Genomic DNA, 14,644 nt, shown 5'->3' on the forward strand with positions numbered 1-14,644 from the left:
TAGCGGATAAGCACTACTAACTACTATTTAGTTTGTACACTACTATCACTAAGAATAAAATTTTTAGTTAAATATTTTTGGTTTAACGTTGATTTAATAACTAATACCTGTCATTAATGTCAGGTATTAGTGCTCTTTATTTTCGTGTCTTGACTCTCGACGATTTTAATAATAAAGTACGGCGATCGGATGTCTTTTCTTTAATAATGCATATGAAATGGTAAATTCTCCTGTGCTATCGATATCCTAATACTATCCTAAATATCCTAATACTAGTGAGTGATGATAGGTAAAGGTGAGGATAAGTAAATTTTTATTTTAGAAACTCTGTGTTCCTACTGTTTGGAATCTACGTGTGTTGCTAATGGTATACCACTCACAATGGTGTATATGTGATGTGTTATTTTGTTTTAATGAGTAGATCTTTTTTAGTTGTTTTAGGATATGTCACTTAGTTTATTGTAACGAATTTACCTGGAATTAATCACTACAATTGGAATCAATCCCGTTGTTAATATATTCCGTCTCCCTGTGGTACCCCTGAAAACCATCGTGCTAAATTTCAGGTGTATATTATTACAATAGGCTTTTTTCCATTGACCTGGATAGGATAGCTAGTACAGATACTAGCAACGCAACTGCTAGTCCGCATTGCTAACAATCCCTTCCTCCTCGAGCTCAGGGTGTAAACAAAATGAAAGACATTCTTCTTCTTAGTTACCGATAGTTTTTTATCGATATTAGCATCACAGAACACAGAGACTATCTATTGGATGGGATAACGATAAAGCGGTTTTCATTTTTGTAGTTGTCCCTCTGAAGAGCAATGTGATAATAGGTAACAATTTTGGGAGATTTGGTTAACTCATGATGAGCATCAGTACATTACTGCGGCGGCCAGTAACTGAGCCATTGATGGACGAACATGCAAATGTAGGCCGAGGCGTAGCCGAGGCACACATACGTGAGTCCATCAATGCCTAGTTGGGGCCAAGGTTTGTATAGTACTTTTTTCAAACAATGCGCGGAAATCAAAAACACAATTTTACTTTTTAAATTCAATGACGAATAACGAACAATAATATATTTTCACGCGCCATAATGTTTTTTTGTTTTTTTTTTCAATAAACAGCTTTCTATTTGCATGCCAGCTCGAAATTTAAATAAAACTTTTTATTATGTTACCTCTTTGGTAGCCATATTTAAAAGTAAAAGGTCATTCCATTTTTAAATTACAGAACAGATATGAGTTTACATAGTAATTTATCTGGCCGCAAAACACAACAGATTTGGATTTTCATACAACTTTTGCCGGCCGATACCCGCATGTATCTGGCCAGTACGGCAATTTTGATATACCTCTAAGAAGATTGTCAAAATAATGCTCACATTTCCAAGCATGTTTGAGAAAAGTATAAATCTTTCATTAGATATATCGATCTCTGTAAATATCTTTTTTATCGTAGGTATATACTCTTATCGTGTCATTTTATCGTGACTGTTCCCATCATATTTCCCACCATACAAAAGTATGTGAGTAACTAGATTATAATAAATTACTTTTCTATTTTCAATTTTTTTTTCTTATAAAATTGAACTGATTTGGATGATTGTTTTGCTTGTGTTGGTCGCATGCTATTTTTTTGCTTATTTTACGATTTACATCTGTTGTGAAATAAAATCTTATTGTATCTATTAATTTGGAATGGATAAAAATGTTTTCTTTAAAAATGGCTTTTCTTCTTTAAAAATTCAGAAAAAAATTGATAGGTTAAGATAAAAACAAGTGAGTTGGCTAATCTAAACAATAAGAATACCAGAGGGAGACTTTGTACAAAAGTCGATTGCTTGGGTACCTCTGTCCCATTCGTGTTTCAACTGTGAAGTAGTTGTGTTTGCATGGCTGTGTTTCGGTTGGAAGGGTGGGATATGACGTGAATTAACTGGGTACAGAGGAATAACACCTGAGTCCTCAGGAATGGCAACGCATGGGGGGTATCATGGTCGAAACAGTATATTCTGTTATGTCCATGGTACTGTTCATGTCTACAAGTGACGGTTACCATTTTCCATCAGGTGGGCCGTCAGCTTGTTTGCCATTCTAAGTTGTATCAAAAAAAAAGAATTTAACTGCGATGGTATCCAGCGAGATCCGTATGGAGGTACACCTGGTAAGGTACATTGCTAGTAATGGGGCTGTTGCACCCCTTACTAACAGTCCCTTCCCCCGGGTAAGGCTTAGTATTCTCATTACTAAAAATCCCTTCCCTAATAATTTATAATTAACTAAAAACAATTTATGTTTTACAGGGCTGCTTTTGAAGCTGTTAGCAAGCTTATGATAAATTCCCTCGGAGGCAGGTTTTCGATTATAGATTTTAGACGCTGTGAACTTCCTCCGGAAAGGCCTGATGATAATGACTTCGATCCACGACTATACAGAGAACCAAAATGTCCTATCAGGTATTTATGTACCTTCATGCCAGTCTCTCCAACGAAGTTATTACCATAAGTATTACTCATTATTGTGTTGTTTTTGTTAGCTGGTGTTTTTTTTTGCTGGGTGAAAATGGTATGGTAACCCAGTACTGCGCTAACGGGATACGCTGGCAGAGCACCAGTGAAGGGTGATAGATGAGAATGAAAGCAGGCCAGTTAGCCCATCATGATGAATTCATTAGGAATTAACCATGATAGTTTCCAGGGAGAACCACGAGGGGGTTGACCTGGTTGGGTATATTGCTAGCAATGGGATTGTCAGTCTCCATTACTAACAATCCCTTTCCCCCCGTTAGCTGCTGGTTAGGACTGGGTACATCGGTACCGCTCTAATATCTACATATTGCATTTCTTTCGATATTGATCGCGGAAAAAAGGTTCTCACTCTTTCCGTCATTCGTTGTGAGTGATCATGGGCGCTGGTAGTTACTTACTATCAGGTGAACAGCATGCTCGCTTGCCCCCTGTGTTATAAAAAAATCCGACATTGCTCCTACTAGCCGGATATCTACCAATACTCATTTCGACTGAGTTTTTTATTTCAATAATATATATTGAACAACGGATATTTAATATATTTGACGACCTCCATAGCTCAGTGGGGGGCGACTCGCTTTGCATTCATGAGGTCCAAGGCTCTACTGTTAATCTAAGTGTTCTAAATTGTGCCTCTAGATATTCATTACTTGATTCCTCATAATACAGAATATCCTAGCCTGAGGACCAGGGTTCGATTCCCACAAATATGTATGAACAAAAATGTTTATACATTGAAATATTCATAAGTTTCCATTTGTATGTATGTACTCGTATGAGGGCAGCTCATTCTTAATACTAGCTACTGATTAACAGTTACAGCAAAAGATTAGATTTTCAGTCCATGGATGGCGTACTTCAACCTTCTACGTACCGGGTTCGGTGCAGGTGTCCTGGGCTTGCCACTGGCTATCAGCCAATCGGGAATCATCCTTGGGCCGCTGCTAACATTGGCTACTGGTGCTCTCATGATCCACACTCATTTGACGTTGGTTAGAATTAAAAATTTCATTAATTGTAAATAGTAATGGATCATACAAATTCAATTTAGTTCCAATTTTGAAAACTTAAGTAAGTAGCTATATAATATCTATTTTATTACATTCCAAAAAAGATACTATTTTCTGTAAAAGGATTAAAAATGCTCTCATGATTAATCTGTGTTTAATTTTTGTGTTATGTAGATAGAGTATCGAGACTCAAAAACGGGTCAACTTTTTGTCAGCTAATTTGACAATTAGCTGATAAAAAATTTACCCGTTTTTGTTATTTGTAAAGGTAATTAAAACCGAATATGCAATAGGTCGACAAAACTCGAAAAATTGAAATTTTTTTAATTTGTGTTGTGTGATGTGTGTGATATCTTCGCCAATTCAACACCGATTTTTGTTTGATATTTTTTTTTATTTTTTTTCTTCCTTCCTTCTCCATTTAGATTTTCAGATTTACTTCCCTTTTCATTGTTTAACGATTAAATTTGCTACTTTTTTCTGAACAAAATTTAATTTTATCTTTCAGTTATGGTGTCTAAATGAAATCAGCCGCCAACTAAGAATTCCTTATATTTCGTACCGGTATGGTTTCCGTATCGCGCTGCTTCATGGCCCACCTATTTGTCGTTATATAGGTGAAAGGGGCCCGTAAGTACTTTTATTTATTTATTTTGAAAGGTACCTGAACAGTTTAATCACAGACATTAATATTAATTAACAAAAAACAATAAAATAATACCTAAAAAAACATTGAAAAAAAGAAAACTTTAAACAAACATTAAACGGATTGTGCTCTGAGGGATTATTCAATATGATGCCTGCGGCCACTTTCTATCATCGTACGGCTCGCCATCGACAGGAAGTTCACCCTCATACCCTACAGCCTAAATGGTCGCGTACAACGCGGTTTCAGAGATGTTTTCTTCTACGAACACTCAGGTTATGGAATGAGCTCCCTGCCGAGGTTTTCTCAAAAGACTACAGCATGAGGCTCTTCAAAAGGGTAGTAAGGAGGTTTCTTCAGGGTCATAGGCTCATAGGCAGGGATTCATAGGCTACGGTAACCGCTAACCATCAGGTGGGTCGTATGCTTGTTTGCCACCTCAGTAGTATAAAAAAAAAAAACAATAAAATAATCTCGCACATTTATTTTTATAGCTTGTCAATATATTTTAAAATAAATAATTACACTATACCTTTGAAAACATCAATTTGTACAATTCTTGTTTAATAAGTTACTTTATGAACAGTAAATAAAGCGCTTATATTTGATTATGTGTGTTTCTAGTAATCTAGCCATCCTTTTTTATATCTTTATTGCAAATAAATAATAAATGATTGAGGAAAACTTTTCTTATTCTAGTCAGTCATAGCTTGAGCTGGATCATTTGATTCATTAGATAAATTATTTAAAATCCAGCTATTTCCAGGTAATATCTATCTCATTCCCATTAACGAATAATAGTATAACACAGAATTAGCGCTAACGTGGCAAGACATCGTATGATTTTAATCGTTACGGCATAACACTGCAACTTAATTTTTTGACGTGTTTTGCCATGTTGCATCTATAGAAATACAGCGACATTTTGTAAAGCTGTATTTGCTTCACATACAAAAATGAAGTAATATTGAATGTTATATACAAGTACGAGTACATTACTGGTTGCGAAAGTTCAATTGTAATCTATTAAGACAAAACACTGTGATTTAACTTATACTTTATTGATTTTGTATGACCGCGAGCAAATTTAGATTAGCAGTTTGTTGACCGGGAATTCCGTCATAGTTGAAATCTTTGGATTTAAACTAAAAATGTGGTAAAACCTAAATACAAAGAGAAATAATTTTTTGGCCATGAACGCTTTGTAACTCGAATGGTTTTGTCAGTCGTGGTAGGAGGACGTACCCACACGCTAGTGTAATGGCGTGTTTACTCGTCATCGGTCAGCAAAGTTTTAACGAATAATGTTGCAGGCATTACTTATTTATTTATTTTAAAAAACCAACAGCGGTTTACAAATAAAATTAACATACATTTTATAACAAAGTAGTATGGCCAATAACAGGTTTTTCTAAATTAATTTCGTAGGTTATGTAGTTGACAATTGTTGAAGGAAAATCAAAAAAGATAAACAAATCAAATAGGTAGGCAATCGTTGAAGTCACAATAATATTTTTACACATACGTAACAGATATATACATTCAATAATAAATATATACATATGTACCAATACACAAATATACACATACATATAAGTTACATTTATTTTTATTCGCAGAACTATCATAGCAACGATGATGATGATGAGTCAAATTGGAATATGTACCGTATTTGTGATATTTACTACGGACAGTTTACGTGATGTTAGTACACTAACAGTAATTATACCTATCGATAAAATTTGTTTATATTTTTTTTATCTGTGATCTATCACATGAAAACAGGTGAGGATGAAAACAGGTCAGTTAGCCCAGTGTGACGAATTCAACAAGAATTCATCATGATGGTTTCCAGAGGAAACCGCATGGAGATCGATCTGATGGACAATATTGTTAGCAGGGAGGTTGTTAGTAACAATCCCCTTTTTCCCCCTGCGTTGTCATCTTGCTTTACCTAAATGAAATCACCGATTCCTAAAGATGTGCAACACCTATTGATAGAATGTGAATCAAAGTGTAGGCAAAACATTTAAAAAAAAATTAACATGAATAAATTTGATATGGATATTGTTCAGAGAATAATGCATGTTCCTACTGTCGAAGTTACCTTGTGTTTACTTTAAGTGAATTAGGAAGTAGAATGTTTAGTTATAGCTCTAGTAGGTAATTATAAAATATTATGAAATTGACATGTTAAAAACGAAAAATTCCAAAATAAATGTAGATTAAAAAAAGGTCACCGATTTGTTTCTCGGTTGAGCCAATTTAGTAAATGCACTTTTTTATATGCCTCGTGCATGAGTATTCTGAGTGGTAAGGAAGTCATTGTCTGGTTACCATAACACACAGTATATAACACTTATTTTTTTTTAATGTTTATTTGTTTGATCTTGAATGATTGGCGCTTGTAACGAGTATTATAAAAAGCTTTGAACATTCAATAAAAATATACCTAAGGAAAAATATATTTTTCTGAAAACTCAAATTCTTCATATTTTCATTTAGATCATGGACTGGGAAAGTTCAAGGCCAGCTTTGTTAGCACTACTGCTGCCATATCTTTTACTAGAATACTTCATGAAAACATTAAAAATTGTCAGCTACGTGTCTTTAGTTGGTAAGAATATTTTGATTACAGTGGAACTTCTGAAGCGGAGCAAATAAACTAAGCGTTAAACCTGAGATCTTGCTCGATGGCATTGAATTTGATTTAATATTGAGTTTGAATTTGATTTAACACGTTTACATAATTTATCTTTTATTACTATTAAATCAAATTGTAAACATCTACAAAATGAAAGAAATCCCTTTAAGGGATAAATCCACTTGTGTTTATTTTTGATATAATCTAATCTATACTATAAACAAATGTACAAAAGTATATAAATAAACTAGCTGACCCAGCAAACGTTGTTTTGCCATATACATTATTTGGAGAATATCTTTTTCGTCCATTAAAAAAAAATATTAGGGAGGGTCACCCTTATCATTGAGGGTATGAAAAATAGATGTTGGCCGATTCTCAGACCTACCCAATATGCACACAAAATTTTATAAAAATCGGTTAAACCGCTTCGGAGGAGTTTAGTAACAAACACCGTGACACGAGAATTTTATATATAATATAAATAAACTATGGATATTCTTTAATATATATTTTTTATATAAAACATATTTTATTACATGCCAATTAAAATTTACATGTCCATTGTTTCTTTGCTTATCTATACTAATATTATGAAGAGAAAAGATTTGATTGTTTGTTTGTAATGGATAAACTCAAAATCATAACCGTATTTAAAAAATTTTTCACTTATAAAATGTGGGTTATATTAAATTTACAAAAAGAAAAATAATTTAGATGTGTTATTTATTTATCTTTATTATAAAGTAAGAGTTATAATTTATTTTGTATAATGTTGAACAATAGGTGAGTTTAACTCTGTTAGACTACTCTTCCAGAAAACCCTAAGTGGTAGGGATTTGCTAAAATGGCACGCATCATTAGTTTTATATACATGCTGTTAAAAAAGCTACAATTTTTTCAGGTAATTTGATGAACTTCGTGGGACTAGTGCTGATATTTTACCTCATATTTGAAGACCCTCATGGAGAAACTATAGTGGCCACCACTGAAACACTACCATTTTTATTTGCTTTAGGCACTTTCCTTTTTAATATGAGCGCGGTTGGAGTAGTAAGCTTGATTTTCTTCGAAGTTTTCTGTAATACCTGTCTTAATGTATGTAATGTATGAAAGGACTAGAAACGTATTATAAAAATATTACAAATTTAAAATCCATCAATGTTGATGGCATATTTAACACATACTATACTCGGACAAAATCTCAATGCGATAACAACATTTTCAATGAAAGATTTCGTACACAACTGTTTGTATCTGTTATACTTTTGCGTCCCTTTTATACAACTTGCTCGAAAAATGTGGACATTGAAAGTACTAGGTACGGTGATAAAAAATTATAAAAACGCATTATTGTCGCCATAACTGCCTACTTAGACCTTCACGAGATGAATTGAGACAACAGCCTTCTTTTTTTTACGTGTGTGGTGACGAAAACGTTTCTATCGATAGATTAATTTTCCGCGTGTATATGCTACAGCCGTTTGGTCCCGGCATTGAATGGACCACACATTCTGTTCCCTTGGGTGTCGTAAAAGACGATTAAGAGAAGATAAGGGATGGGCAGCATCGTCCTTCTTAAAACATCACCAGAGCCTAACTGCGGCTGCCAACCCGCCTGACAAGCGTGGCACCTACTACTACCCCCTCCCCCTTATTCCCATAAGGCCTATGACCAACAGTGGACAGTTAGCGACTGTATTTATATGAGCTACAGGTATAAAAGCTATGGCAACTGCATACAATCAGGTATGTTTATTAAACTTATTACAAATTTTAGGTATTATCACTGGACAAGGCGCTTAAAGATCCAACAATAATGACATCACGGTGCGGTGTAATCATAATTGGGATCCTCGTACCAACTCTCGTTTCTACTATTTTTGGGACACTTGGCTATTGGTCATTTGGTACAATGGAGGAGAATATTCTGCGCTCGTTGCCTTTTGATAATTAGTGGGTGTTTATCATTATTTCCTTGTTTTACCAATCATCAGTATTACAAGTAAAACCATGTATCACTTTCCCTCTGTTTTCTCAAATTGTTTGCTATTCCTGTATTCCCAGTAGTATAAAAATTCTGTTCTTCCTTTTAACAATGAGGTCGAATATGAGGGGTCATTTCTCTGAAATAAAAATTTCAATTTGATGTCTGTCACAACAAAATATTTATTATAAAGAAAAATATTTAAATTTTCTAATAAATTTAAATAACAAAAATTATTATTATAGCCGCTTATGATTAAGGGTCTGGAATTGATCCTGAAACTAGTCGAACTTTCTTGATCTAATTACACGTATGTTAAAACCGGTTGTTATTACATTAAAACTATTATAAATCTGGTTTATGACAGGTTATAAAATAGTATTTTCATAACGATTAAATTAAAAAAGAGGTTCAAAGAAATGGCATCTTAGAATTGACCCCAATATACGAGTTTGTATAAGTTCTGAAATGTCTAACTAACCCAATAATATTAGGAGAGAGTACTATTAAAAGTCCAAAGAACATTTTTTATTATACTACTTTGGTAGCAAACATTCCGTCTAATAATAAACGAGGTTACCATAGCCTCTGGACGCTTGTTCCACCAGGCATGTCAAGCGCGCGTTGCCAACTTTTACGAAACCTTAGTATGCCCTTTTCAAAGAACTCCATGCTGTAGTCTCTAGAGAAGGCCTCGACAGGAAAGTTATTCCACAACCCGAGAGTTCGTAGGAGGATGCTCTTCTGAAAGCGCACTGTGCGTGACCATTCTTGTTCTGAGGTGTGATATTGAATGTTTGTTACATACAGACATAAACAATATTTCTGTATTAACAGTAAAGCCGCTGGTTACTGCCAGTTGGATTTTGTAATAAAATTTCCATTTTACAGTATAGCAATGACAGCTATAGGTCTATACATGATCGCAGTGGCATTGGCATACCCGATACAATGCTACCCAGGAATACAAATAATATTGGAGGTGGTTAAGAATCACCACTTAAACGAACCACCGTCTGATAACGCATTGAAAATATTGGAGTCCATCGCTCGGCCCGTCTTTGTGTGCACTTCTTGTAAGCAAAACCACTTAAAGAGAGGGAGAATTTTGTACAAAAGTCGATTGCTTGAGTACCTCTGTTCCATTCGTGTTTCAACCGTGAAGCAGTTGTGTTTGCATGGCTGTGTGCTCGGTTTGAAGGGTGGGATATGGCGTGAATTTACTGGGTACAGAGGAATAACACCTGAGTCCTCAGGAATGGCAACGCATGGGGGGTATCATGGTCGAAACAGTATACTCTGGTATGCCCATGATACTGCTCATGTATATAGGCGACGGTTACCACTTTCCATTAGGTGGGCCGTCGGCTTGTTTGCCATTCTAAGTTGTATAAAAAAAAAAATCACCTAATCTCAAAATTACTTTAAAACTGAAATTATCACAAAATTGTAGTTGCTTTCTTTCCCGAGGGTGTTGTAAAAGGCGATTAAGGGAAGATGAGTGATGGGCAGCAGCGTCCCTCTTAAATCATCTGTAAACCCTAACTGCTGTTGCCAATCCGCCTGCTAAGCGTGGTAATTACTGGCTAACCCCCCTAAAGGGGAGGCTTATGTTCAGCAGTAAACAGTTAAAGGCTGATATGATGATGATAATGATGTGGTTTCTGAAAAGCAATCTTCAGTAGATATTATATATCATATCCTAGTAAATTTTTCTGAAAAATAACTGCATTGAATTTATATAAAACACTTTCTTCATAATTAGAAATCAACACAAAATGCCTCTGATATTATAATTTTTAACAAACAATATTTATTCTACTGTATAACATGACGACAAAATGCTTTGTATCAAACCCTATATATACATATTTATGTACATATATGTATATTTATGTATATATATATATATATATAAATATAAACTTTTACTTTATTATTTGATTTCAGTTTTAATAGGCTACTTAATCCCGTTTCAAGGGCCTTTTGTAGCCTTCGTCGGTAGTCTCTGCACCACACTTTTGGCCTTGGTGTTCCCAGCTACGATGGAACTGTGCCTAATGTATCCGGGTGATTACGGGAAATTTAACATTCATTTGGTTAAAAATTTGATTATAATCATTATTGGTATTTTCATCTGCTTCTTTGGTATAGCGCATTGCGGCTATCTCATCTATATTAGAATTTTGTCTTTGGATTCTCCAAACGATGTCTAGAGTTTAAGTAATTTGATATTATAAATTTTAATAGTGAATAAATACACTTTATTGTTTTATTTACATTATTCTCGAGCAATTGACGGTTCCCTTCCCGTAAGTGTCATAAAAGGCGACTAAGGGCACTTAACGGTCGAGGTATGGGCAGTACCTTCTCTTTTAAAATATCATCAAAGTCTAACTGCGGTTGTCGGGGGGAAAGGGATTGTTAGTAATGGAGATTGAGAATCCCATTGCAAGTTGAGAATATCTAGCAATATACCCAGGTCGACCTCCTCGCGGCTCCCCCTGGAAACTATCATGGTTAATTCCTGATGAATTAATTCATGATGGGCTAACTGGCCTGTTTTCATTCTCATCTATTACCTTTCACTAGTGCTCCGCTAGCGTATCCCGTTAGCGCAGGCGGGGTTACCATACCATTTTCACCCATCAAAAAAAAAAATTCTATGTAAAGTTGAGGAAACTTTACATGAAATTTATCTGTCAGATTACCGCTTCTTACCAAAGCAAGGACTTTTTAAATTGCGAACTCAATTCCTGACATCACGGCAACCTCTCACCGGATATGTTATTTTAGTCTGAGAGTATCGCAGAGTGGTTCGAACCTCAGCTCAGGCCGTTGTATCGCGATTTTCACCTGAAAGGACGGGGGGGGGGGGGGGGGGGTTATTAGTAATGAGTATGTTAATCCCCATTGCAATATACCCTGCCAGACCGACCTCCACGTGGTCTCTCCTGAAAATCATCGTGATTAATTTTTGTTGAATCCGTCACAGTGGGTTAATTGACGAGGCAGGATCCAAAAAGTTCTTAACGGTTCCCGATGAATCATAGTAGGTACTAGAAATTTTGCAATGTTTCTACTCAATGACCTTTGTTTCCTAGATGTATTAAAACATATATATATATATATATATATATATATATATATATATATATATATATATATATATATATATATATATATATATATATATATATATATATATATATATATATAGTCAATGCTCTTTTCTAGAATTTTGTATTTTTTATCGACCAGAAAATTCTCTTTAGAAGTTATGAAGGTGCATTGTAACAATATGATCCCAATAATGTTGTAGGGAGTCGCTGAATGTAAATAGCGCTAGATCACATTATGGCAATCATTGGTCCCTTATAAAAACTGTATATGTACTTTCAAAGATATCTTCTTAAAGTTATGCGCATATCTTGTGGTGGGCACCAGAAAATTTTAAGGTGGGCATGGCCTACTCGTCCCCAACCGCGTAAATACAAAAGTGAAATATGACGAAAATCTATGTTCAACAGTGGACGCACCTTTATGGTTTATACGATGTGCACACAATTTAATGATGAGGGGGAAGGGACTGTTAGTAATGGGAACTACCAGTCCCATTGCTAGCAGGCCTGTCAGGCCGACCTTCCCGTGGTACCCTTTGGAAACTATCATGCTGAACGCCAGGTGTATTCATCACGGTGGGCTAACTGGCCTGCCTCTTCATTCTCACTTATCATCCCTCACTGGTACACCGCCAGCGTATACCGTTAGCGCAGGCGGGGTTACCATTTTATTATCATACATTAAAAAAAAATATAATAATGGACATGATACAAATTCTGCAATAATTACAGACTATGCATTAAATTTTAAATAATAAATAAATACTAGTACAATTCCACTGCTGTAAAACAAATTAATTATAATTCTAATAAATAACCGATACAGATTATATTTACATTTTTAAATATTTATTTTCTCAAAAGATTTACAATCACTGATAAAGAAAATAGAAATTAACAAATAAAATTACATGCTCTGACTAACTATATTTATTATATATATAATAATAATAGGTTTTACCTGCGACTTCGTTCGCATAACCGGGGTATATTCATTGATTAAGATAAAAAATCTAGCCTATCTCCATTTCCGTCCTATATAGTACCAATATATCAAATTTCATAGTGATTAGTTAAGCCGTTAAGAGTAAATAATATAGTAAGGATTATCTGTAGTATTTAGCTATAATATATTAATTATAATTAATTAATATTTTATTACACAAATAAATCTCGCTCGATAATAGCTGAAAATTGAAAAAAATATATAATAAATAACTATTTAATTTTAATTAATTACTTTAAAAATACTTTATCGATATCGAAATGTAATACGGAAGTAATACAACCAAAAACATTAGGAAACCAGATCAACAAACTAATAACAATTAATTTCCGTTTCCGAAAAGCTTCTACTTAAGTTACGTTCAGAACATTAGACTTATTGTTCCGGATATTATTACTTTTAGAATAGTTTCATAATATCTTACTTCAGAAGTTTTTATTCATTTACCTAACATATTTATATAAACAATAGTATACTTACAAATATTTTAATCAACAACATTTTCAGAAAAAATCTTTTGAAGAATTATATTATATCACACAACCATGAATTAGATTTTAAGTTCAGAACGTAATATGCTCGGATATTATACACGTCTCTGCTTCGCAACATGCGAAACGACATTGAAGTTAATAATTTTATTTAAAATAATTTGTCAATGGTTTGTTAAGTTTATTTATTTTTATATTTATATATGTTCTAATATTTACTTATAATAGATACTTATTTTTTATGTAACTTAAAATGACAAGCTGACGACTTAGTGAAAAGTAGTAACCGTTATATATGGAAATAAACAAAATAATAATATAAAAAAACTTATGCTTTGAATTCTCGGAAAGTATTTAATACAATTATTTAGTAATGACATTTTGATGACTGCAATTTGGACGGTTGCAATTATGAAAGTGTCTTTGCTAAGACGTGGTTTAAAAAAATTTACTCATATATTATAGTTACTTTTCATTAAAACTCTTACACTATTTATATACGATATATGTTAGGTATTTGCATAGGTATATGTAATATTTGGACAATAAACATGGGAATATATTAAAAAACTAATATTTACTGAAATTATTAATCAAGATAGCTTTCAAATAATAAGAGTCCGTCGCTTTTATTTTTCGTATCCACAAAGAAATAAATGCGATGGAGAAGCAAAGTACAATTCGCTAATAATAATAGTAATATAGTATTAATTATAATACAAATTTACACCAACACTACTTTAAAAAGAAAAACTTAAAAAGAAAATATTGTGAATTCACTGTAAGTTGCCTTTTTCATGGTATGAATAATATTTTATTTGTGTGTGTGTGTTTTTTTTAATGTACGACAATGAAATGGTAACCCTGCCTGCACTATCGAAATATACTGGCGGGACAACAATGAGAGATGAAAGGTGAAATGAAAAAGTAGAACGGTTAGCCCATCGTGATCACACCAGAAATTCAGTACCATAGTTTCCAGGGGGAAATACGTGGAGGTCGACCTGATAGGGTATATTACTAGCAATGGAACTAGTAATCCGCATCATTCTTTCCCTTTTCCGCTTCTTTTGTTTGTTGATTATAAGAGATGGGAATTCACGCGATATTTTAAGTACACTATAATAATTAGATAACCAGGTAATTTCGATGTTTCTACTAAGTTACACCGGCTGAAAGCAACGTGAAAGTCTAGAAATTAAC

At 33.8% G+C, this 14,644-nt stretch overlaps 1 protein-coding gene across 1 annotated transcript; it reads left to right on the plus strand.

Annotated features, from left to right (window-relative positions):
- Positions 1 to 1,440: 1,440 nt before the first annotated feature.
- Positions 1,441 to 11,038, plus strand: LOC113521800 (proton-coupled amino acid transporter-like protein CG1139). The gene is made up of 10 exons (XM_031909911.2): positions 1,441 to 1,533; positions 2,311 to 2,463; positions 3,377 to 3,527; positions 4,054 to 4,175; positions 5,811 to 5,895; positions 6,697 to 6,808; positions 7,740 to 7,888; positions 8,616 to 8,791; positions 9,714 to 9,898; positions 10,773 to 11,038. Coding segments are annotated over exons 1-10 (1,401 nt in total). The 5' UTR covers positions 1,441 to 1,531.
- The last annotated feature ends 3,606 nt before the right edge of the window (positions 11,039 to 14,644 follow it).

The sequence above is a fragment of the Galleria mellonella genome, unplaced genomic scaffold, assembly GCF_026898425.1.
Source record: "Galleria mellonella isolate WM207_F2 unplaced genomic scaffold, CSIRO_AGI_GalMel_v1 utg63, whole genome shotgun sequence".
NCBI classification, from domain to species: Eukaryota; Metazoa; Arthropoda; class Insecta; order Lepidoptera; family Pyralidae; genus Galleria; species Galleria mellonella.

Excerpts from the sequence above, each read along its gene's own strand:
- LOC113521800 (XM_031909911.2), top strand. Across the intron at positions 2,464-3,376 it reads GAACCAAAATGTCCTATCAG|TCCATGGATGGCGTACTTCA; the intron begins GTATTTATGTAC and ends TTAGATTTTCAG. Across the intron at positions 5,896-6,696 it reads CTACGGACAGTTTACGTGAT|ATCATGGACTGGGAAAGTTC; the intron begins GTTAGTACACTA and ends ATTTTCATTTAG.